At 39.5% G+C, this 22,374-nt stretch overlaps 4 protein-coding genes across 5 annotated transcripts in view; 2 read left to right on the forward strand and 2 right to left on the reverse strand.

Moving 5' to 3' along the window:
• Window positions 1-7,338, forward strand: tnfaip8l2b (tumor necrosis factor, alpha-induced protein 8-like 2b). The gene is made up of 3 exons (XM_017428471.3): window positions 1-424; window positions 4,935-5,258; window positions 6,447-7,338. The coding sequence occupies exons 2-3, from the start codon at window positions 4,941-4,943 to the stop codon at window positions 6,687-6,689; spliced, it is 561 nt and encodes a 186-aa protein (XP_017283960.1). The 5' UTR covers window positions 1-424; window positions 4,935-4,940; the 3' UTR covers window positions 6,690-7,338.
• Window positions 7,023-11,555, reverse strand: lysmd1 (LysM, putative peptidoglycan-binding, domain containing 1). Its single transcript, XM_017428554.3, has 4 exons — window positions 11,425-11,555; window positions 10,989-11,233; window positions 9,761-10,080; window positions 7,023-8,311 (listed from the first exon to the last, which is right to left on the reverse strand). Exons 2-4 carry the CDS (start codon window positions 11,169-11,171, stop codon window positions 8,149-8,151), a joined length of 666 nt encoding a protein of 221 aa, XP_017284043.1. The 5' UTR covers window positions 11,172-11,233; window positions 11,425-11,555; the 3' UTR covers window positions 7,023-8,148.
• Window positions 11,057-17,228, forward strand: scnm1 (sodium channel modifier 1). 2 transcript variants are annotated; one of them, XM_017428553.3, is made up of 8 exons: window positions 11,057-11,188; window positions 12,070-12,140; window positions 12,213-12,301; window positions 13,039-13,130; window positions 13,814-13,914; window positions 13,997-14,133; window positions 14,226-14,346; window positions 14,446-17,228. In XM_017428553.3, exons 2-8 carry the CDS (start codon window positions 12,127-12,129, stop codon window positions 14,555-14,557), a joined length of 666 nt encoding a protein of 221 aa, XP_017284042.1. In that variant the 5' UTR covers window positions 11,057-11,188; window positions 12,070-12,126; the 3' UTR covers window positions 14,558-17,228. The 2 variants fall into 2 exon arrangements, with proteins under 2 accessions (XP_017284042.1, XP_024864420.1); XM_025008652.2 differs by lacking the exon at window positions 11,057-11,188 and adding an exon at window positions 11,759-11,913.
• The window catches only part of tmod4 (tropomodulin 4 (muscle)), a 12,514-nt gene continuing 6,005 nt past the window's right edge, over window positions 15,866-22,374 (reverse strand). Inside the window, exons 3-10 of the mRNA XM_017428550.3 lie at window positions 21,773-21,929; window positions 20,306-20,422; window positions 17,865-17,957; window positions 17,622-17,752; window positions 17,278-17,385; window positions 16,559-16,702; window positions 16,301-16,445; window positions 15,866-16,088 (exon numbers count right to left, since the gene is read on the reverse strand). Coding sequence (XP_017284039.1) covers window positions 16,066-16,088; window positions 16,301-16,445; window positions 16,559-16,702; window positions 17,278-17,385; window positions 17,622-17,752; window positions 17,865-17,957; window positions 20,306-20,422; window positions 21,773-21,929 — 918 coding nt within the window. The 3' untranslated portion in view covers window positions 15,866-16,065. The remainder of the gene's footprint in view (window positions 16,089-16,300; window positions 16,446-16,558; window positions 16,703-17,277; window positions 17,386-17,621; window positions 17,753-17,864; window positions 17,958-20,305; window positions 20,423-21,772; window positions 21,930-22,374) is intronic.

Consider the following 22,374-nt stretch of genomic DNA (forward strand, 5'->3'; position numbering starts at 1 on the left):
GCACAGCAGCATTTCAGTGAAGAGGAGGGAGACAGCCAGATCCAGCAGAGAGTGACAACGTTTGGTGTGAGAGCAAAGAGGGGTTCTGGAAAGGTTTTTTGAATTTCAAAGAAAAAGAAGAGATAGGGCAGCAAGAAAGAGAGCGAGAGAGAAAGAGAGACATACACTCATACTGTGAGGGGTGTGTCATAACAATTTAGTTCCTCAAGGAAGTAAAACTCAACATTATCTTAAGACAGGGTGGTGAGCACTAACAGAAGGGCTGCAAGACAGCTGTTTCCAGAGGTTTTTCTATTCTTTTCTTGGTGAAGATGAAGGTATTTTGGTAAATTGACCAGCCTGCGTTGCCAACGTGATACACAGAGCAGAGGGAGAAAGACATCTGACACACACAAGGAGGGAGGGGGACTCAGCAAACACTCAGGTAAGTCACTTCTGCTGTGTTCATTTACTAGTTAAAACCGGCAGAACCAGAAATGTGGTGTTGCTTTTTAGTTTGGTTTGTGCAAATCAGTACTATTGCGGCTGGAACCTAGCAGAGATGGAGTGAGTCAAAGTGATGACTGGAAACTGACTGACTTTTCTCCACTTCCCCATCTTGAGCACGAGTTGAGAGATACGTACGTTCGGAGTCGTGCTGCAACAAGTACAGTGACAGGCACATATGGGGAGCTCACATTTTTGTTTGCACAGGCAGGGAGTTGCTTGCGTGAAATCTCAAAGGCAGGGGACGTTCCCTCCTTCACTGCCCTACTTTGATTTGTTGCAGGTCAAAACTAAAAGGTTGCAATGTCACTTACACTATGAACAGAAACAAGGGACCAGTACTCAGTTAACTGCTCTGTTTTGCTTCCCTTTTAGGGCAGATGTGTGGCAATCTGGACGACAACTCTAAAAAGTTGTGCAATGTCAAAAGAGATACTGCAATATGCTCAGATTAAAGGATTTCAAAATGCTTACTGAAAGGCTACATTAGAATGACAAATTACTTTTGGCAAGATATTGTTACAAACTTTTCCAAAGAACTGAGTTTGCTACTGAAACAGTATAACAAGTAAAACACAAGGTCTAAGACTAAAGAACTTCTAGCTAACGGTTCAAGAGAATTGACATTTCATTCTGGTAAAGTACACAGCCTTTTTAAAAGGTTGCTGAGTAAGAACACATACATATAGAGTATGTATCGTTTCTGTTTCAGCTTCTCTGGTTGATAACCAAGAGAAGTTGTCTTGTTTTGTGGAGATGTGGAGATTCAATCACAGATAGACTTTCTAAAGATGGTCTGCTTGATTTTGTATGTGATTTAATGACATAATGTGTTTCTTTTTGAAGGCTTTTATTGTTTGATCTGATCAAACACTGTCTCCTAAAAGACAGCAGCAGTCCAGTCTATCCAAGCCCAGGCCTCGTGATAAAACACATTGAGAATGTCTTCAAATACCAACGCCCCTTATTCTTTCAAATAACAGTTAAAGCACATTTTCAGTGACTGAATGAAATGATGCTTTACTAAACCTTCAGAGGGGATTTATTTCCATGAACCCAAAACTGATGGAATGACAAAAACACTTCGCACAAAAAAAGGCTTTTGTTTTGCTCACAAACATCTGCAAAAACATCCAGAAACAAATTTTACCTAAAAGTTTACTTCCTTATACACACAAGTTTATACATGCACGCAGAAACTGAAGCTCAAAGCTGTAGTCATCTGAGGAATGCTAAATATTTACCTCCACTGCCTGCCTAGATAGCTCCAGCATTCAGGACTCTATTTGACTGCCTTTTAACCCAACCTGCAACAATTGCACACAGCCTGGCTGTTAAGGCATCTCTGAACCACTTTAAAACTTTCCCTGTGTGTCGTCAACTCCACTTTTTTGTTGTTTTCCCTACAAAATCGCACATTCACTTGCTCGTCATTTCAGCAGGCAGTTGAGAGGAAAACAAACACTTGAACGCGTAATGCAGTCACTCCCTGGAGGATGTCATCAACAAACTGATAAATACTCAAAGGCCCTATTCTATCCAATTGTACCAACAAATTGCTGCTCATCGCTGAGCAACTAAATGATGTCCATTACAGAAAAGTGGTTTCATGGCAATCGTGTGCCTTAATACTGAAATGTTTCAATACTCAGCATCGACCCTCTAACAGAGCTGCCTTAAAAAAAAAACAGAGTATATAAAAAGGACAAGAAGGGAGCAGCATCCTGCTGTGGGAGTTTCACTGTGTGGAAAACTGGCTGATGACTGCACGCTGTGCACGTCCCTCAAATCCCCTTAGTCTTTTTAGCAAATAAACAAGATTGAAATGTGAATCTGAAATAGCTATCACACTGCTCCACTTTCATTATCACTGTTGAGGGAAATTAATCTAATGAATGTTCTTTAATTCACCACAGGGAACCCAAAGCTTTTGTAGCACAATCATTAAAATGTGACACGTGTTCGTAATGAATGGTTCAGCAAGTCAAATGTAACCTGCTAAATCACCAAAAGTGATGGCGTTATTATTTTTTTATGATGAATTTTAAGTCAGGGCAAAAGAGTAGCAACGAGTGTGGACTATCCGCATGATATTATCAAAGACAGTAAATGGGCGTTTATTGTAAATGGACTAATTCTTTATTTATTACTAAATGGTGGCAACATTAACCCACGCTACTGACTGTGAATCACTAAAGCCGAACATCATCATCATCTCTTACATTCTGCCGTCTAAAAAGCACAAACATGGACAAGAGAAGTGCATTAAAGCAACTGTCAGGAACCCATTTAGCTGACAGCTTAAGGACAACAAGCTGCTGCTAATGCATGCGGTGTTACAATATCAGAGTAGCTAATGTTTGACTCAAAGATAGACTCGACCGCAGTAATAAAGGTAGCCACTTCGTACACGGCGCACACGTTTTGCTCTTCAGCGAGCACTGATGCAATGTAGGAACAGCACGCATGGACCTGTCTCAGCTATGCAGCCTACAAGCTGCTCTCACAAACTTGTCTGCACAGGCACGAAGAATAAACGGGGTTAAAACTGCAACGAAAGATGTTAAGAGACTTACTTCTACACTAGATACACATGTACGAATAAAAAACAAAAAAGACACAGGAAGAAGGAGCGCTGTGCCACGGATGTTTGCTAAAGATAGTGTATCTCTGTTGATTCTGCTTTACTCATCACATACACAGGATCAAAGTGAAGTAAAAACTAAGCTTTTTCACTTAGACTTAAGCTGTTGTGTCTTTAGGACTGAAAACATGGTAAAAACCTAACATCTTAGCATAAGTATTCTACAACAAAACACTCATTTCATTTACTGTAAGAGGGATTTTGTTCTTATATGTTCAATCTTTTTTTTTTTCAACTGAACAGCAGATAAATAAGTTAGTTTTCCTTTGTGAGTACTCAGCTTCAATTTTTATTGCTTCATTGTTTTAAAAAATGTATATTTTGCCCCTGTGTATTTCAAACTGTATTGGCAAAGATGGAAAGCTGAGGTTTCTACTTCTGTTTTAGTGTGCTGTATGCAAACTGATGACCTCCCAGGGGGAAAGGGAAGGGTGGGGGTTCTCTCTGATGGATGCTAGGTGAAGGTTAAAATCTCAGCGGAGAAATACAAAGCCTCTGTTGCAAGGCTATTCTCCCTTTTGGCATCATTTGTGCTTGCCAGACACAAAAACAAACAAAGACATAACAGAAAAGCAGCGTTTTAAAGTTGGATAGTATATGATTATATTGTTCATTTCACAGTGTTTACTTTTATAAACAAGGAAATATGTCAGCTTTAACTGTTAGTCATGGAAACACTCAACTTGAGTTAAATGATGCGTAGGAAGCGTCAGAAACCAAGGTAACAAAATAATTATTAGAGTCCTGTCTGGAAATGATACACACTAAAAACTGCTGGATCATTGTGATAACTGGGTTAAAGCTGTTGTGGTTGGGTCAGAGATGAACTGGGTCATTCTTCACAGACCACCATTTAAAACCAGAAGTTGATCAATTTGAATCTGACTGGACCTCTACTTTAGGGTGTAATAAATAAAGATTAGACTATACAAAAAAATTGTAAGACTATATTTAACCCAGTTGGTTTTGTTAATAACTTTAGTTTGCATTATGCAGTAAGTTTGGGTTCCTAAAATAACATTAGTTGATGCTAGCTAGCTAGCTGAGGCTAATAACAGTTAGCCTTAGCTAACTAGCACCCAAGTTCAAAGTATCTAATAACCAAGATGTTGGGTTGTCCGTTTTTAACTTATCTTTTAGTGGCTATTATTTATAGTATATATTTATGGTGTATATTTTAACCTAATAGTTGAGTAGAAAACTTTACCATGTCAAACTAATAACCCAACCACGCTGACTTAAAACTACCCAGGTTTGTCTCGGTCCAATTTTGACCCAGTGCTGGCTCAGACAGGGTCGGTTGTTTGAAACCCAGCAGTTTTTAGTGTGTAGATAAGCCGTGAACATATGTTGCCCTCTTCAAGTTTTTCAGCTGTAAACGTTTTCCCAAACCACAACCAGGTGTGAAAGGAACTTCTGTTTTTATTTGGTTTTCCTCCAAACATTCTGAGACCTTGCTTACTTTTAGCACATTATATCTTATTCACGTAATAAAGATTAAAATTATGCGCTAATTCTGTTCTTTATGTGATTTTTAATAGGGTTTTCTGTAGTCTGCCAACAGGATGGAATAATGACAGGGAATGTTTTTTTGGCTGCAAAGAGACAAATTCAAACTTGTGTGAAGCTGTTCAAATAGTTTTGCTACACAACAAACTAGAAACAGCTAATCTGCGTGTTTGTCAATTTGTCTCACAATTCAAATTTTTTCACAGTAGTAAAATGAATATACTTAAAACATTCAAATATCTACATGAAGAACATCAGTAAAATTAAATACATGTTTTATTCTCTTGATATTCAGGCAACCATGGATGTATTCAGCTCCAAGGACATGGCCTTAAAGGCCCAGAAGAAGATCCTCAGCAGCATGGCCAGCAGAAGCTCTGTGCAAATGTTCATAGACGACACCACTAGTGAGATTCTGGATGAACTGTATCGGGTCTCCAAAGAGTACACAGGAAGTAAAGCTGCGGCTCAGAAAGTCATCAAAAACCTGATCAAGATTGCAGTGAAGATTGGCGTGCTGTACAGAAACAACCGTTTCACAGAAGAGGAACTGAAAGTAGCTCAAGACTTTAAGAAAAAGCTTCATCAAGGGGCAATGACGGCCATCAGCTTCCACGAGGTACACTCCCATTCATCAGTTCATTAACATACAGCACCTGTAAAAAGTATTCACTCCCCAGGATGTTTCATACTTTTATTGCTGTCATAAATCAATCATGGTCAACATTTTTTTTTTTCAAAAAAATCCTCAGTGTCAAAGTAAAATCAAATTTCTAGAGTGATACCAATTAAATAAAAATATATAATGTAAAACAAGTGATTTCATAAATATTCACCCCCTTTAAAGTGACTGTCCTAATTCAACAAAGAGAAAAGAAGAATATTAAAAAGTCAGGTAATGGATACTAAAAGATTTCCAAGGCCCTAAACATCCACAGACGTTCTGGTAAATCCATCGACAAGAAACAGAAGGAACATGGGACCTGTGTAAATCTACCAGGAGCAGGTCATCCTCACAAACAGGGTGACTGTGCAAGAATTAGAATAGAGAGACCAAGACAGTTGTGACTGAAGGCGTTCCAAGCTTCAGCAGGTGAGAGGGGAGAGACTGAGCTCCAGCTGAAGCCTGGGTTCTTCACCAGTCTGAGCTTTATGGGAGAGAAGCAAACAGAAGAAAACTCAGATAGAACCTGCTAAGAAGCCAACACTTGAAGTCTTCCACATATTGTTTGTAAAACTCTAGTTGAGATTTTATGGAAATCATTTTGTATTCATCCTCTGACTTGTATTATTCAATATTCTTTTCTCTGAACTGAATTACAGCCACTTTAAAGGGGGTGGATATTTTTGCAGTCACTGATTTACATTATATATTTGTATGTAATTGGTATTAGCCTGTAGAAATTTGATTTCACTTTATTGTTTTTGTGTCAAAAAGGCCAATTTATATAGGCCGTGATTAATTGATGACAACAATAAAAGCATAAAATATCCTAATACTTTCTAATACTTTAAATAGACACTGTACACAATAAGTGCCAGCTTTTGCAATGCAGATCTTACAAATACCAACATATGATTGCTAAGGGATTGCAAAAGAGTACAATTAGTTCTGAAATAGTTTTGTGCTGCAACCACTTCAGGGCTGGAGCTGCTGGCAACTACAAAAACACAACATTCAAAAATTGTATGAGATGTACAAGTGTATGAGAATTTTTTTTTAGGATTCGAGAAAACATTCAGACACAGATGCAGCACATGCAAACTAGTCAACGGGTTTCTAACATGAATGTATCTCCTGTCTCAGGTGGACTTCACCTTCGACAAGGCAGTGATGTCGGAGCTTTTGACCAGCTGCAGGGATCTGTTGTTGAAGCTGGTCAACACCCACCTCACGGCTAAATCTCACGATCGCATCAGTCACGTCTTCAACCATTACTCAGACCCTCAGCTTCTCACCAAACTCTATGACCCCGACGGCCCCTACAAAGCCAACCTCACCAAAATCTGTACGGGACTCAACAAACTGTTAGAGGATGGGACAATATGACACACAAGTGAATCACCTGTTACAGACACTGGGAGATTACCAGGGAGACACACCTTAAGACTCTGGACTGTTGGATAAAATTAGTCTTACTACTGCCGAGGAATAGTGATAGAGGACTATATTTCAGAACAAATCTGCCACCCATACAGTTCTGAAGGAACAAATGGGATCTAATAAAAGCAGGTCGAGTCATTTCTCAGTTGTTTTAATTGTGCAGATGACCCACATACTGTATAAGTGTGAAGTGTAATTGTATTTCCAGCAAAAAAGGTTCATAGAAACCAAACTTGACTCTTTTAAAATGCTGTCCAATGTTGTTTTTTTTGTTTTTCCCCATTGTTACCCTTTAAATATATCATTCTGTGCTACTGAAAATGTTTGTTATGGAGATGAGGCAATAAATCGGTCAGACAGCCTTTACGAACAGAAACGAGGGAAAATACCACTGAAAGACAACACTGCCATCTGCTGGTCAACAGATGACACTTCGACAACAGTTCACTGTGTTTACGGAGGTGCTGAGATGATAAAACCAGGAAATAAAAGAAACAACCACCTAATTATCATATGGATAATTATTCAGACCATCAGCATGCCTGTTCAAATACATTTAAAAACAAAACAATAAAATAACTAAAAGATTTCTTTACTGGTGACTGAAAGCTTGGACTACATTCTTAACAGTCTTGGGTTTCTGAAAACTGGATGCCAGTCAAATAAAATGTGTTTTGGCTCTAAAGCACTTAATGCAGACTAATTAAAATAACAAAGGAATAAAATTAAGTTCATACTTGGTATTCAACCTAATGCAAATAAGCATTTGACTTCTTAAGCATTTCTGTAAGCAATAGTCAAACTGAAAAAAAGGATGTCCCTAAACACAGAAGCTTTTTTCTTATGCTAAAGTTTAAATGAGATTAAAAACAAACCCAGAACAAACAATAAAATACTATGATAGATATGCTAAACACACACACACACACACACACATATTTCTTTGTTTCAATTTTTACTTCAGGTACATCACAGTGTTAGGTCTGGAGCCATTTTGTGCTTTTATTTTTACAGTGGTCACGACTATGTATTTCCTTTCCTAATCTGTACAGAAAATGGCAAACAGCATCCCACCTGATGAGTCTGCCATACGTAGTCTTAAGACTGAACCATCTCGTTTGTAACATTTTATGCTTCTCTTTCCTGTGAGAACAAGTCAAACAGACAGAGTCAGATTTTATCATCTATAGTGTTTCTCCACATTTAACTAAAGCTAGAATAATAAATTCAGAGCCTATATTAAATGGCTTTGTGATTACATGATTTAACTTTATATAGTAGAACAGATAGCAAGGTTTTTCTTTTTTGAACATTATAGGTCTTAGAGTTTGATCTCTGCAACACGGCTTCCTGAGGAAGTTTATATAATGATTAGTGTGCAAAAAAAAAAAGATAAAACAAGATGTCACAGTTCAAAGATTTCATCCTCCCTGTCTTTCAATTTGGTGAGTTTGGTAATAGTGAGGGGTACAGCCATGTGCACGGAAGATGAAATGACGCTTTGCGATCTTGTGAGCGGACGCCAGCCTGAAGTCTCGCTGGAGCAAGCTGCTTCTAAGGCCGTAACCCTGTTGGAAGGGGGAGAAAAAAAAAAGATAAAAAGACTGAGTGATTCCACCCATTTTCAGCTTGGGGTACATTCAGAAGCACTCTCAAAGTCTGCCTCTTGCTTTGACATGGTGAGTAATGCTCAAAGCTCAGACTTTAAATTACATTCCATGTAGCTCTGAGGCACAAGAAATGCTCCTTTTAACAGCAACAGAAGAAAAGCCAAGTAAGAATGGGGATGTCAGGAAGGTGTATGGATGTATTAAGCATTGTTTGGGAACCTACAAAAAACCTTTGAGGAAAAAAACAGAAAACTGATATAAAACATATCGATTTGCAGCCACAACATGAATCAATTTCTTCAATTTAAAATGAGTCACTGGAGAACAGTTCTCCAAAGAAATGTTCCCTTATTTAGTGTTTTTCTAAAATAGTGTTTGAGAGAACAAAAAAATCATTCTCAGCTGGTTCAGACCCGTTTATTGTGTATAATGTGCATCATTGATTTCCTAAAATCCTTCAGTGACTCTTGATGCCATGATTATAGAACTGAAATCAGATGCCAGAGATGACAGGAAGCCCCTGCCTGCTTCTCTTTTTGTTGGGTGCATTTAAACAAACAGCCCTTGGATACACTGCAGAAAAAACGTCCAACTGTCAACTAGGACATACTGTAGGACCTAAGCCAGCAGAACGTTTCACAGCAGAAGTGTGCAATGGTCTTTATACGTGTCTGAAGCCAGCAAAGGTATTTTAAAGTGTTGTTTGCATGAAGTCAATTCATTATTAGTTGAGTTTTTAGACAATTCGAGGTGCTGAATCAGCCAGAATAAATGTTGATGAAGTACAGCAGAACCAACAGAGAAGGACGCAGAAATCCTAGCCTGACGAATGATCACAATATTATAAAATTAACCTGTTAGGCTTAGAGAACAATGTGGAATCAAAGGCGAAGGGTTCCTTAAAGGAAGTCGTATCACCCATGGCAGAGTTTCAAACTGAGAGCATTTTAGGATGAGACGGAACAGAGTTACAGCCGGTTTGGTCAGTCTTATACAGTAGGGTGAGATTTTACGTGAGATGGGTTAACTCTGGGAGTTTGTGCTGGGTACGAGTCTCAGCTACTACCACATCAAACTGTAGCTCTACATCTGCAAATCCGACAACATTATAACAAGTTCTGAGTTGGCTAATAATGATTGACTTCAAAAGTTATTCGGTTGTAGATGAACGTCCAGTGATTACTTTGTTTCCCTAAAATCCATCCAGTGATTTATGAGATATTTTGCTAAAACATCCAACAAACACACATAAGCACACTGAGGCAAAGACATTATCACCCCTGGGCCATTGTATATATCTAGCAAATGAACTACAACATGAAATACTGAATTACAGCACAAAGGAAACTATAAATCATATGAATTGTGAAAAGAACTTCATGTGATCAAACAGTGAGTTAGCTGTACCTGTTCTCTGCGTCCTGACATCCTCTGGCTGCTGCCTGCTTAGATTGGCTGATCAAGTCATCCATCCTCTTCAAAAAGTCCACAGGGGTAGGGTCTGGTGTCATTTCTCTTCCATCTGCTTGCTTTTTCTCAGAGAGGTTCTCTGCGTGTCCATTCTGAGCAGAAGCACCGTCCGTGTCCCCGCCCCCACCGTCTCCTTCAGATAAATTCAAGCCGTTTCTGCAGTCGTCCAAATCTGACGGCACTGGGATTGACAAAGACTTCTTCAGGAATATCGAGTCGTTGGTGTACAGTCGGTTAGCTCTTTTGATTTGCTCCATCTGGAAGAAAAACACTATGTAAAAACTCGCAAAACTTCTATTATGCAAAACCAGTGTCACTTTGTTGTACGATTTCTATAATAAGGAGGCAACAGCACTCCAATGAAATCCTTCAGTCACGCACACAGCATCAGAAAGAATGTGTTAAAAAGCTTATTTATGTTTTATTTTAATAAAAATAACCATTAGGTTCATGTAGTTATGTTGCTACGCTTGCAAAGGGGGTAAGTAAAGATAAATAAAATACTGAACACCAATCAAACAAAACATAATATAACAATAAACAAAAAGATCACATTTTTCATATGATCATATTATAAAAAAATAACCTTAAAGAATAGTAAATACTTGTCTTGCTTATTTCAGTAGTGTAAAAGTCTTAAAGAATGTCATCCAGAAAATAGTTATTTCCATGCAATTATAACCTTAAGATACTCATTGCAAAGTCATGAACAGACAGGAAAAATAAAAATCATGAAGGAAATAAATTCTCTTATTGGTGGTTAATGTGCCCTTAAATTACAAATCTGTGAGCAAAATATCTGCCAACTAACGTGGGTTTGTTTCAGTGTGGAAACAGCCAAAATGACTGAAAGTAGGTCAAATGTTAAACATCCGGGACATATGAGTTTACCTACATGTTTACCTACATGGACTACAGCCAACCTGATGCAGGTGAATCACGTGACTTGGTTTCCTTTTGTTTACATTGAGTGCAGACCCCAACTATCTGGAAAACTGCAGGTGTAAATGCTGTCAAACTGCACCATTTGCTATAATTCAGGAGAACCTTTTTTATGTTTGAATTCACACTTTGCACTCTTTAACTTTTAAGAGTGTGGGGGGAGGGGACTAAAATGGCTGCAGAATCTGGAGCAACGATTAAAAACTAAATGATTCATACTTACAGACGCTCCATATTTGACGGCCAGGCCCTGCAGTGTTTCTCCTGGCTGAACCGCGTGTTCAATGAACCTGTGGCGGGCCGGGGAGCGCGAGGTTCGTGTCAGGCTGCCGTAAGACCGCGTCCTGCTTCCGCGGGAGAGGCCGCCTCCTCCCCCAGACGGCAACGGCGCTCGCCCTCCGGACATTGTCGAGCAACATTTAGGTCGGTAGCCGCCCGAATGGTGGCAGAAATATGGCCACTAGCAAACTTAAATGTCACCAAATTATCAGACAAAAACATGTACGTTCAAGTATTAAAGCAGCAGCTAGCCTAGCCTAATTAGTTAACCTGGACTAAATCTTTACAGTTTGTTGTTGTTGTTTTTCTTTAGTAAATCCCGAATAGACATTTTAACCTCTGCAGCAGTCCAACATAAATGTATAATAAACCTATCTTACCTGTACATAAACCACTTGAAAAGTTATCGTGAACTTGTTTACGTTTTATTAACTCAGTAATGTCAGCAGCTGTGTTGCCATGGCTGCCGTGTTGAGTGACTGGTCTCACGAGTCTTCACGGGTGCTGCGTTCTAAACAGTTGGAATAACCTAAATCATTTCGATTAGTTTAAAAAAAACTGCTACTATCTTGCCTCAAAATAACTAAACGTCATATACACTGTTATACTCTATAATTATACTATGCATTGAGGTTATGTGATTTTTAGTAACATCAAAAGTCCTTAAAATATATTCATGCTACATGCAACCCTCAGCTGAGCGTAATCCCCATTTGTCCTATTTGTTCATGAACGCAGCATTGCTAACAGGAGTTAGCTAAACGTTATCGTGAATCGGTTTTACAGACCACTGTTTTGATATTATACCCATAACAATCATGTCTTTTAAACGAGAGGGGAATGACAAGAGTCAACTCAATATTCTTAAGGTGACGATTTATATGATGCGTTGTTATTTTGTTTCATTAAAGAGACTAACTTATATTAGCCGTTGTTATAGTTAGCATCCCGTGGCTCTGTTTCTGTTGTTGGTCAATGTTACCATCACTGTATTACAAACTTTAATAAACTTTATTTTCTTTTAGAAACGGCGTGTGGCAGACCTTCTGTCCAGTTTTATTCCGGAAGATGAAGCCACTCTAATGAAAAATGGAAGGTGAATTTGCTTTAAAACACGTTTGGACCAGGATGTTGGTAAAGTACTGACTTTGGACCATTGTGTTTGTAGATACTCCTGCCTTGTGTGCTCCTACCGTCCTGTGTTTGATACAGTCGATATGCTGACAGTCCACAGAAAGGGAAAGAAGCATCTAGAAGGTAACATGTTTACAGCCTAAAACTATTCAGTATGTTTCCTTTCTCATGACACAGGAAGGGGATTTAAAGAACTGTTGTCTGAGAGTGATGTTTTGATGCTTTTCTAAATCATCTACAGCAGAGGTTCCCAAACTTTATCAGGTTCTGACCCACAAAATCACATCAGCAGAGACTTTTAACTCTCACTGATTGAAGTGTCCAAACACTGCTAATTAGCCCCCCCAAAAATACTAATATAGCAATATTCAATCAATTTATATCTGCCTTTTATTTGGTTGTGGCAAAAATGTGATAATTAAATTTTATTTGACTTTTGTGAATGTGTTCAAGACCCCCGAACCACTGATCGATACATCATGGAGTCAGACAGCATCACTTAGGGTTTCAGAATAAAATCAAAGAGAGTGAGTAAAAGTTTTTGAAAAGTTTATTTTTCTCAGCAGTAGCACTTCTGATGATGGGTAAATATCAGTAGTGTTATTTTTAAGTAGTGCAGAGGAGCTTTTACAGTAAAAATATATTTTTTATTACTAGTAAAGACAAATAGATGAATCAGAATGTGTTAAGTAAGACAAAGTGGTTGTAATTAATTTAAAGGCTCATAAATAAAGAACATTATTTGCTTTTTATCTTTTCATCAAAATCTACACAACTAAGGCAACTTTTCTAATAGTTGATAAAGTTAAACAATTGAAAAAAAAAAGTATTAATTTGTTAAATAATTTGTGTGTTTTCAGGATTAAAAGCATTCTATGGCAAAAAAGCAAAACTGAAGACTGAAATAACGAAAAGGCAGCATGAAAACTACGTCCAGGCTGAAGACAGACAGGTTGGTAACTTGATCTTGTTCACTCTCTTCTGTATACAGTCATCAGCCATAACATTATGACCGGACTAATATTGAGCTGTTCCTGTTTTTATTACCAAAACAGTTCTGAGCAGTCAGGGCATACAAAGGACATCTTGTGAGTGTCGCAGTAAGGTATAAAGGCCGTGCTATAGAGGAGTTTTGTTGGAACGAGGAGCACCTGATTACTCTTTAAAGATGTTGTGGGACGAGTGCCATAGTGGAGGTTTTCCTGTCAGAACATTGCATTTAAACAGCGTGAACCTGTGACCTGTCATTAGGTTAAGGCTAAATGACACAAGTCTGAGTTTTGGTTTCTGTCCTCGTCATGCCAGGTGGCTTGGTGGGTTCTGGCAGTTAAATATGCAAGGAAAGGGACAGGAAGTAGCTTTTAATTTAATTACAATTGTATATTAAGCATGTAAGTGCATTCCTTTTCTGACTAAAGTTTTATGGTGATAACCTGGTGACAGTAATTGCCGTTTAGACCATTTTAAGTGGAAACAAATCTATAAAACGTTCTTGGAAAATGTGTGTGTGAGCGGGAGTCAGTCGTGTCACTCAGCAGAAGGTGAATGAATCATCGCTGGAAAACAAGACGACCTGAACAAATTGTCTTTGCTCAGACAACATTTTTAATTCATGTCGTCGTCCTGTTTGTTCAGGAGCCCTCCGGTTCAGCCCCTTTACTGGAACAAACCCGGAGACTCACTCATCACGCTCTACTAAAGACCGTCCCGTACAACAGCTGTCACAGGAAAACCAGGTGGGTGGTTATGTGATGTCATTTGTCTTTCACATCTCCAAATAAAGAACCCATTCTTAAACAGTTTTGTCATTCTTTTAAGCACAAAACCTGAAAGAAAAGCAGCTGCTGCCAGCTCTGATCCTGCTGGAAACACGTGCAACAAAACACCACCTGGATGCTTGAAAAATGAAGCTTCAAATCATTTTCCAACCAGCAGTTCTAGTGACGTCATGACAGGTAAAGTGTGACGCAGGAGATCCTCTGTGATTAGATTTATGTGAGGCCAAACTCGGCGATAATCTTGTTGCATTTGTTGGCTTTGCTTTTAGTCGCCGACGAGTCGTCATCAACAACAGACCAAACGGGATCAAAGTCTGCGGAGACACAATCAGCAGAGCCTCTAACAGCCCAGAGGAGGATGGAGCTGGAGCACTATCTCAAACTGAAAAGGTGCAGAACGCTCTTTTCTTTTATCTGCTTTTGTTGCCGGAGTTGAAGTGAAGCAGCAGTTTTTAGCCCGTTTATTTATGCTTCGTTTTGTTTTTCCAGTGATGGATGGGTGCGAGACCCGACCGGCCGATGGGTTAAGGATGAGAACGTGGAGTTTGATTCAGATGAGGAGGAGCCTGCTTCACTTCCACCGCTGTCTACAAATCCCTGAGATGAGGATGAAGTGTGAGAAAACTCACAGTGGTACGATTATAGAAACAGCCAGAACTCTGTCAGCAGCTGTTAAACAGCTTATCAACTCTGTTACGTTGCATTGTTGTACTTTGATAAGTTTTCCATATTTATTTCCCTCCATTTAAATGGACTGTTGGTGAGCAGAGACTCAGTTACACCTGGAGCCACGTGTTCATCAATCACCACCAGTCCAGATAATATTTGAGATTTTATCAAAACAAAGCTCATTTTACTTGAATGAAACCTTCTTAGTGTGAAAGTAAGTTTTGAACATTTATCTTTTTTAATTAAACACTCTTTACTCCAACTTCTTGAGAGATCATTGTCAAAATCATTACCCGTCTCTGACCCCAACACACCTCACCCCCACAGCCTCGCTTCTGCAAACAGGAAGCTTGTTCATCAGACCAGCCTCTGAGATCTTATAATGTAACCATGAACAGTTTCCTGCTCACATATTGGATACTAATGACACGCTGTGATACGGTCTGCAGTTTCTGCAGGAAGATAACCCCTGAAAGGAGCTGTAAGCTGATAGTTGCACATCGATGCCTTTTTTAAAAAGGTGGAAGAAAAGTTAAAATCGGGTTATTGTGTAAGTAAGAGTGCATTCAGTAAATAAAGAAATGGATTAAAGAAATTAGCGTTGGAAGGAGCTCAGGCAGATAAAATCTTCAGAGGTTAGCAGCTGTTTCTGTTCATAAATTTTTACGAGTGCACAAGAGTTCAACCCTCTTAAGTTAGTTTTTATATTTGGAACAAGGTAACCCAAGCCCAGTGGGCTAAGTTCTGTTTTGCGTCAGGGTCGAGGAGCAGACGGATGGGGCATAAAAATAGGTCAGGTGTTTGGGGGAAGTTTTCGGACGAGGAAGGACTTTAAAGGATTAAAGTGTTGTGGTTCCTCTGATATGATGCTGTCTCTTAATGTTCATTATAAAACTTACCGAGATGGGGGTTATCAGAAACATCAAGTTGATGTGGATTATTGTGAAGTTCGTTGAATTTTCAACAATTCGTTCAGCTTCATCTCCAGACATGCCCCTAAAGAAGTCTTTGTTCAGAATAATATACAACAAGGTGTAGAAACAACAACACTGAACTTGCCAAAGATGTAGAAAAAATCGTTAAATACATACTTTTATTGAACTTATTTACAGATTTGTTTTCCTTCCCACATATAATTTAGCACCACAGTGAAATAGATTTCATGTATCAAAAGAATTGTTTGTGATGATGTTGGTGATGCAGAAACTAAAAAGCACAAAAAAGACACTTCACATTTTGCTTGTTGCCTGTACATGCCTTTATGATGAATAGAGCATGTCAAAGCTTGTTGCAGTGAATGAAATGGTTGAGAATGGATGTTAGACGTGCTCTCCTCCACGGTTAATTTGGGATGGTTTGTTTAGCGCAGAAAGGCAGTTGGTGCAGGACCATCAGCGGCAGTTTTTGCAGAAACGGTTCTCCGTTTGGCTTCTTTTTGCTTCATCTCAGCCTCTGTTGGCGAACTATAAAAAGAAACGGTAAATTGTGACTTTTTGCATCTCTGCACATTAATGGCTCTAAATGGAAACCACCTTTTTACCAAACTGTGCATGCAGATGTAATGTTTACGTTGCAGCAGATTCACTGATCACTAATAATGATTCACATCTGATTTATGGTCGAGACGTGAACTTTTTCTCTGTTATTCTGAGCAAACAGACCGGGCAGTGCTTACTCATGTCATTGTTTCTTGTGATGGCCATGGCGGCTCTGGCACGAGGACCTTGCTGGTCAAAGTGGTAGCCAAACTTGAGGATGCTGGAATTGTTCTCCAACATGGTAGCGATCTCCATTTCAACGGAGTCACCAAGCTTCTGCCTCTAAACCAGCAAATATGTGCAGCGGTCATCTCAAGGGTTATCCATCTTACATGTTAAACATCGGTTTGTCTAACTCTAAGTGCAGAGTAAAAGAAAAATGGTTTCTGTTTTACCTGGTTGTCTATCTTAAGCTCCACCAGTGTGGCGTTGTTGGCCATGGCTTTGATGATGGCCATCATGCCGTCTGAAGTGATGAAGTTCGATTCAATATTAAGACTCTGCAAGCTGGTGTTCTCCTGTAGCATCTCAGCACATGCCTGAAAACATAAGCACATGTGGTAAGACTTAATCTTCTTACCTTTTTTATATCTGTAATATCTTTGTCTTTAGGTGATCGTATGACAGGTGAATATCATGACAAAATCTTTTTGGAGCCCTTATGAACCCTATTTATCGCCCGCTGCTATGAAGAGTGCAAATTATCTCAGATTCTGGACAGATTTTATTGAAACTTTCATACAGTAATCATTGGATGTGCATCTGCAACTTATTAACCCTTGGGGTCAACCAAATTCAAGCTGGACGCCACAGATATTGGGCTAATTTTTGCTGTGGTAGTAGCTAAGAGTCAACCCTAACACATACTCCAAGTTTAACAGATCACCCACTATTTTAGTTTCAAACCCTGGCGTTCAAGGAGGCGAACATTAAGCTTTCCATCAAGGTGAAACTTTACTTACAACAAATGTGTAAAAGGTATTATAAAATGTAACCACATTAAATTTGTTCCTCTTAATTTTGCAAATCAATATAGTGCAAGTGTAAATGTTTTATACCAAAAAATAAAGGCCGTGAAGCTAAATGTGTTTTCTCTGTTGCCAGTGGTACTCACATGGGCCACAGGGTCGTTGCTACGCGTCGCAGCAATGCTTAAAACTTCAACGTGAGAGTTTCCCTTCATTGCCTCGAAAATCTCTTTCAGTGTTGGGATGGGAATGTCCTGCAGGAAATCAGAAGGAACGTCACGTCTGTAAGGCTCACAAGTTTGTGATTATTCATCCAAACAGAGGAAAAAAACAAAAATATGTAGGTTTAACAAACTGAAGAAAAGTCTAGACTCAAGTTCGGTTGGTTCTGCTTGAAGCCGAAGTACCGGTAAATACATTTCTGATAACTTGAAGTAATCCACTCCTCATTCTACCTGCATTCTACATTATAACATCCCATTTCTTTTACCTTGATGTTGTTAAGGTTGACCTCAGTCAGGGAGCTGTCGTTGTTCAGGATTCTCTCCAGGGTCTCCTCCACATTCGTGGGGTTTGGAGGCTCCTCAGGGAAGTACTTGAATGGATCTGGTTTCACAACACCTGAGAGTGATAAAATAACCCAGCTGAGATTACAAAGTGAAAAGGATAATAACCAATTAGTTTACTGAACACTGTAGCTAAAAATAAAGGGTTTTAAACAGGGAACACTCACTGTTGATGCCTTCTGTGTTGGCGATTGTGCCTGTGGTGCCCAGTGCATCGTAGTACTGCTTGTTGCTCATTAGCGTGTACATTCCGAGGATGGCTGCAAGTGCAGGAAAACAATCGCTATAAATACATGTCATGGTTGCCGTTCAGTTAAATATATCTCTTATATTTGAATAAGATCATGTGTCCTGGTTCGTTTTTTGTTTTTGAAGTGAAATTTGTGTAAACTTTCTTTACATAAAAAAAGATGTTCAGAGGTGAGTGTGTATAAAATAAATGTAAAACATAGTTAAATTAAAGACCTAGCTTTACTTGAAGGTATGCATATTTCCCGCTGCCTTTCATGCCAATCCACAACGGTGAAAAGAGACAAAGTTGTAGCAGTTTTTGTCAAACCTTGTGAATGACGTCATGCACGATCTCATGTAAGATCTTGCAGGATGTGTTAATGCTCAGAGTATATGTCAGGGAGGACTATCTGCTTCTACTGCACCAAATTTCATCTTAATATCTATAAAACTGGCTGAGTTATAGCCATTATTAGTTTGGCTGAGGTTGATTAGCTGTAGTGGCCATCTTGAAACAGGTTAACTCCATAAGCTAGTTTTATTTAAATCTGTCTGTTGGTAAATTAAATATTTTGCTAAGTTTACAGTTCAGTCTGTATAATAAAAGTGAGTATGTTCCACATGTTTATTTTTATTAAAATGTTTTCTCTTTTTCTGCTGCTGTTACAGTGTATGACCAGCAGGGGGCAGACCTGTTGGTTCTGTCCTTGCTGTTGTAATCTGCCAAAACCAAACTGAGCCATAAACCAACTGTTGTGACAGCCACCAGCTCTCCTCCTCCCACCGTCCCACCCACCAGCCCCCCGACCCGGTGAGGAGAATCATGGGAAGGGCCTTGAGAGGGGAGAGAAGCCAGGGGACAGCTGTCTACTAAAGAGGCAGGGCTTCGAAGGGGGGTGAGGTAGGGGTGTTTCTGCCCATTAACACCCCTAACGTCATCCGGTTTGGCCCTGACAAAAACCCCGCTTCATAATGCAAATTAGACTGCTGAACTAAAAAAAACTCGATTCAGCAACGTGCTCATTAATATCTGGAGTGAAGTTTAAACATGAAAAATCCAGGCCAATATGCCGGAGGCTCCCCGAGCTCGGGTCGGCCGGTTTATTCATTCTCTGTTTGCCAAAAAGCCCAAAACAAAGAGTGGCAGAGGTTAACTGAGGTTTAATCCTGATCTGGCTGGGGTCCAGGGATAAAAGCACCGGTGCTTTGACAGACTGATGGAGCCGTACACACACGCTGTCCTGCTCCGCCGTTCTGGATGCCTGCTCACCAGTCTGGCCTGTCAGAGGAGTGCGGCCGCTTGTTCTCTCTCAATAAAGGCCTTGCAGCATTTATCCTGGGGAATAGAAGATTTAAACAAAGGCTTTCTCTTTAAGTATAAACTTGTCTCATTTCTCCTTTTCCTAAATCCCTCCTCCAAACGGTGCTTCTCCAATCATTGAGCTGTAACCAGGTGAAACAGGCCTGTCAGGGTTTTCTAAACATGTTTTATTGCTTCTGTGGAACAAGCAGCGCTTTTTGCTCAACTTTTAATACTTTGTGGGTTTGCAAAGTTTATTTATAAACTTATTCAATGCATTTTTGTGCAACTTGTGTTAAAACAATGGCTCCACATGTGATATTTTTGATTCTCAGCTTCAGTTTGATGAGTTTGAACTTCAGGAAACATGAAACACTGTGGCTTTATCAGTGACCTCAGTCGTTTCCCACATGTCTGTTTTGAACAGATACAGTATCTCTGCCCTCACCATCCCCACATCCACTCCACCTTTCCTTCGGTGGCCTTGGGCCAGGCTTATTTATTTTTGTGTTGCTGATCTCGGGGAATTGGACCCCGCTGCACTTCTGGCCATGTCTGTAAGCTCTGGACTTCTTCACCATCTTAATGTTCAGTGAAACAATTTGGAGACAACAGTGGAGAGACAACAGGCCCGAATGTTAGAACGATGTGGGTCAGATACACTGAGGCAACAATGAGGTCACACAGTGCTGAATATGTTATTATGGGTTAATTAGCAGCTGCTGGTGGGAAACAGATGACATCATAACAGAAATATACTCTTTTTTTTTCTGTTAGACATTATGGCAAAGTATTTTTTTCTGTCATGTGGCTGTGCCATTTAAAGAAGCTAACATAAAAACTTTTTTGTACGTTTGCAAAAATGATTTCCCTATAATTTGTATTTTATGTAATAATCTACAGAAGACGTTTTAAGCACCTGTTATGAACAGCTGTGGGTTGGAACACCAGATTTAGTTATTTTTGTCCAAACAAACTGTTCCACAAAGCCTCATAAAATTTGTGGTGAAACATCTTGTTCATGTGAGAATAAAAGCACACTTTCACAGTTGTTGCTCTGAGAAGTTGTTGTCTAACCTGCGATGTCACACATCTCTGCATCAGTGGCGTTTTTCAGAGCCTCCTCCAGCTCCGGCTCCAAGGTTATCTGCTCGTGCTGAGGGATCTCTCTTTTCTTTGCTATAAATGCCTTTCCTGGATACAGAAAAAGGAAAAACATTTATTTTTGTGACAGTGACATGTGAGAGAAATTACATTAAAGGAATAATCTGGTCAGTTCTCTGTAGTTGTTACCTTTTCAGCTGTGACATCAGTCAGAGCACAAAGAATGAAGAAAAGAGTAGAAGTCTTTGACCATTTTAGGTTAATAGTACCTGTTTTTCTCATTTTTCAGGCTTAGGAAACAACCTAGACTAGCCTAGAGCAGTGGTTCCCAAACGTTTCAGCTTCCGATCCATAAAATAAGAGTGACAAAGGTGTGGGACCCCATCTGTTGGCTGTTTAAATACCCAAAAGTGCTGATGATCCTATTAAATAAGGGCATAATGACTACACAAACAGTCTTAGCATCCATTTTGCTATTTTTTTAAATCATTAAATGACTTATGGTGTACATATTTCATAACAACTGGGTTTTTAATTGTAACTTGATGTCTGGAGATTATCTAAGGACCCTTACTTGGTGTTGGGTGACCCACATTGGGATCCCCCGACCCCAACTTTGGGAATCATTGGCCTAGAGGAATACTTCTACCCTCTTCTCCATACCCTGTGCTCTATAACTGATGTCACACCAGATAATTATTTGACAGACCATCACTTCAAAATGACCAGACTATCCCTTTATAAAAGAAGGCTGAAACTTAGTTATGTAGGAGAGGAAAGAAAACTTGGAAATATTTTGTCAGAGTTCAAGTATCATTAAGTTCTGCAGCCTAAATGGCTCAACTCATAAATATGTCTCTGTTTTGGTAAAAGCTCTGCTTGGATCATGTTTTTTTTTTCGAAACAAGTAATATTTACAGATTCATGAAGCAGCTGTAATAAGCTCCACTGGAGCTCCTACACTGTACTTTCTCATCTTGTGTGGGTGTCAAAATCTGTTCAGTTTAGGATCTCACAGGGATTAATTTATATAGAATATTGGCTTGTTGCATTAGTACATAGTTTCCATTTCTTCAATAGTTCATGAACTGCGGTACAAATGCTTCCTGTCAGATGTGTTTGGGCTGAACATGGTGGGCTCGAGCAGTATAATGAATCTGGCCTCGAAAGTCAGTGGGCTGCAAAAACCCCACACAGACCTGAAGCAAGAGCCCTGAACTGCAGTGCAGTGGTGCATCACAGAGTGTAATACTGCACAGCTGTCAGAGGAAGCTGAAAACACACAGTGAAGCTTTGAGACGTGCTTAAAGTACAAGTGGACATCTTTTTCTGTGCTTTGTAAGTATATCGAGGACATGAAACGGATGCATTGAAGTGGACGTGAAGCGTATCATTTTAAAACCCACAGAACTCAGAGGAACGTCGCTCCCCTCCACCCACCTTTCTTCTCCCCGGTGAAGGGCACCAGGTCCTCCCTGTCCTCGCTCTCCAGAGCCTCCTTCTCCAGGTACTGCACCAGGGCGTCGCGGTCAAAGGGCCCCGTCGGGCTCTTCTTCGTCTGGTCACGCTGCCGCATCCCAGCTGGCAGCATGGCATTCTGGGACAACACCAGATTAGATGTTACGCACGCTGTTATGAGTGAACATATTGATATTTTACTGTCCATCTGGAGTGTGCTGCAGTTGTAGAAACCGTCAGTTACTGGCATGTAGAGCAGAACAGCTGAGAAATAAGTACGTTTTCTAAAATGCTGACAATAATTTGCATTCATTTGGAATAATATATCAAACTAAAGTGCCTTTTTCACGTCTTCCCAAAGAGTATCTGTGATCTCTTTTTTATTAATTTTAACTGAATGGTGTATTTTGTCCAAAGAAAAGATGATAATTTTCTAACTTTCTAACTAATTTTTTTAGAATTTAAAGGTTGTTCAGTAAACAACCTCTTTCTCAGACATGGTTGCTCAATCAGATTCTGGTTCCTTCCCATATGTCCTTGAGTAAAAATTGGTTAGAAGTCAAATAAAAGACCATTATCATCTG

Source organism: Kryptolebias marmoratus, linkage group LG16 (genome assembly GCF_001649575.2).
Source record: "Kryptolebias marmoratus isolate JLee-2015 linkage group LG16, ASM164957v2, whole genome shotgun sequence".
Taxonomy (NCBI): Eukaryota; Metazoa; Chordata; class Actinopteri; order Cyprinodontiformes; family Rivulidae; genus Kryptolebias; species Kryptolebias marmoratus.

Excerpts from the sequence above, each read along its gene's own strand:
- scnm1 (XM_025008652.2), top strand. The coding sequence starts at position 11,863 with ATGTCTTTTAAACGAGAGGGGAATGACAAGAGTCAACTCAATATTCTT. Across the intron at positions 12,141-12,212 it reads ACTCTAATGAAAAATGGAAG|ATACTCCTGCCTTGTGTGCT; the intron begins GTGAATTTGCTT and ends TTGTGTTTGTAG. Across the intron at positions 12,302-13,038 it reads GGGAAAGAAGCATCTAGAAG|GATTAAAAGCATTCTATGGC; the intron begins GTAACATGTTTA and ends GTGTGTTTTCAG.
- lysmd1 (XM_017428554.3), bottom strand. The coding sequence starts at position 11,171 with ATGTCCGGAGGGCGAGCGCCGTTGCCGTCTGGGGGAGGAGGCGGCCTC. Across the intron at positions 10,081-10,988 it reads CCGTCAAATATGGAGCGTCT|ATGGAGCAAATCAAAAGAGC; the intron begins GTAAGTATGAAT and ends TTTTTCTTCCAG. Across the intron at positions 8,312-9,760 it reads TGTCAGGACGCAGAGAACAG|GGTTACGGCCTTAGAAGCAG; the intron begins GTACAGCTAACT and ends CCCTTCCAACAG.
- tnfaip8l2b (XM_017428471.3), top strand. The coding sequence starts at position 4,941 with ATGGATGTATTCAGCTCCAAGGACATGGCCTTAAAGGCCCAGAAGAAG. Across the intron at positions 5,259-6,446 it reads CGGCCATCAGCTTCCACGAG|GTGGACTTCACCTTCGACAA; the intron begins GTACACTCCCAT and ends CTCCTGTCTCAG.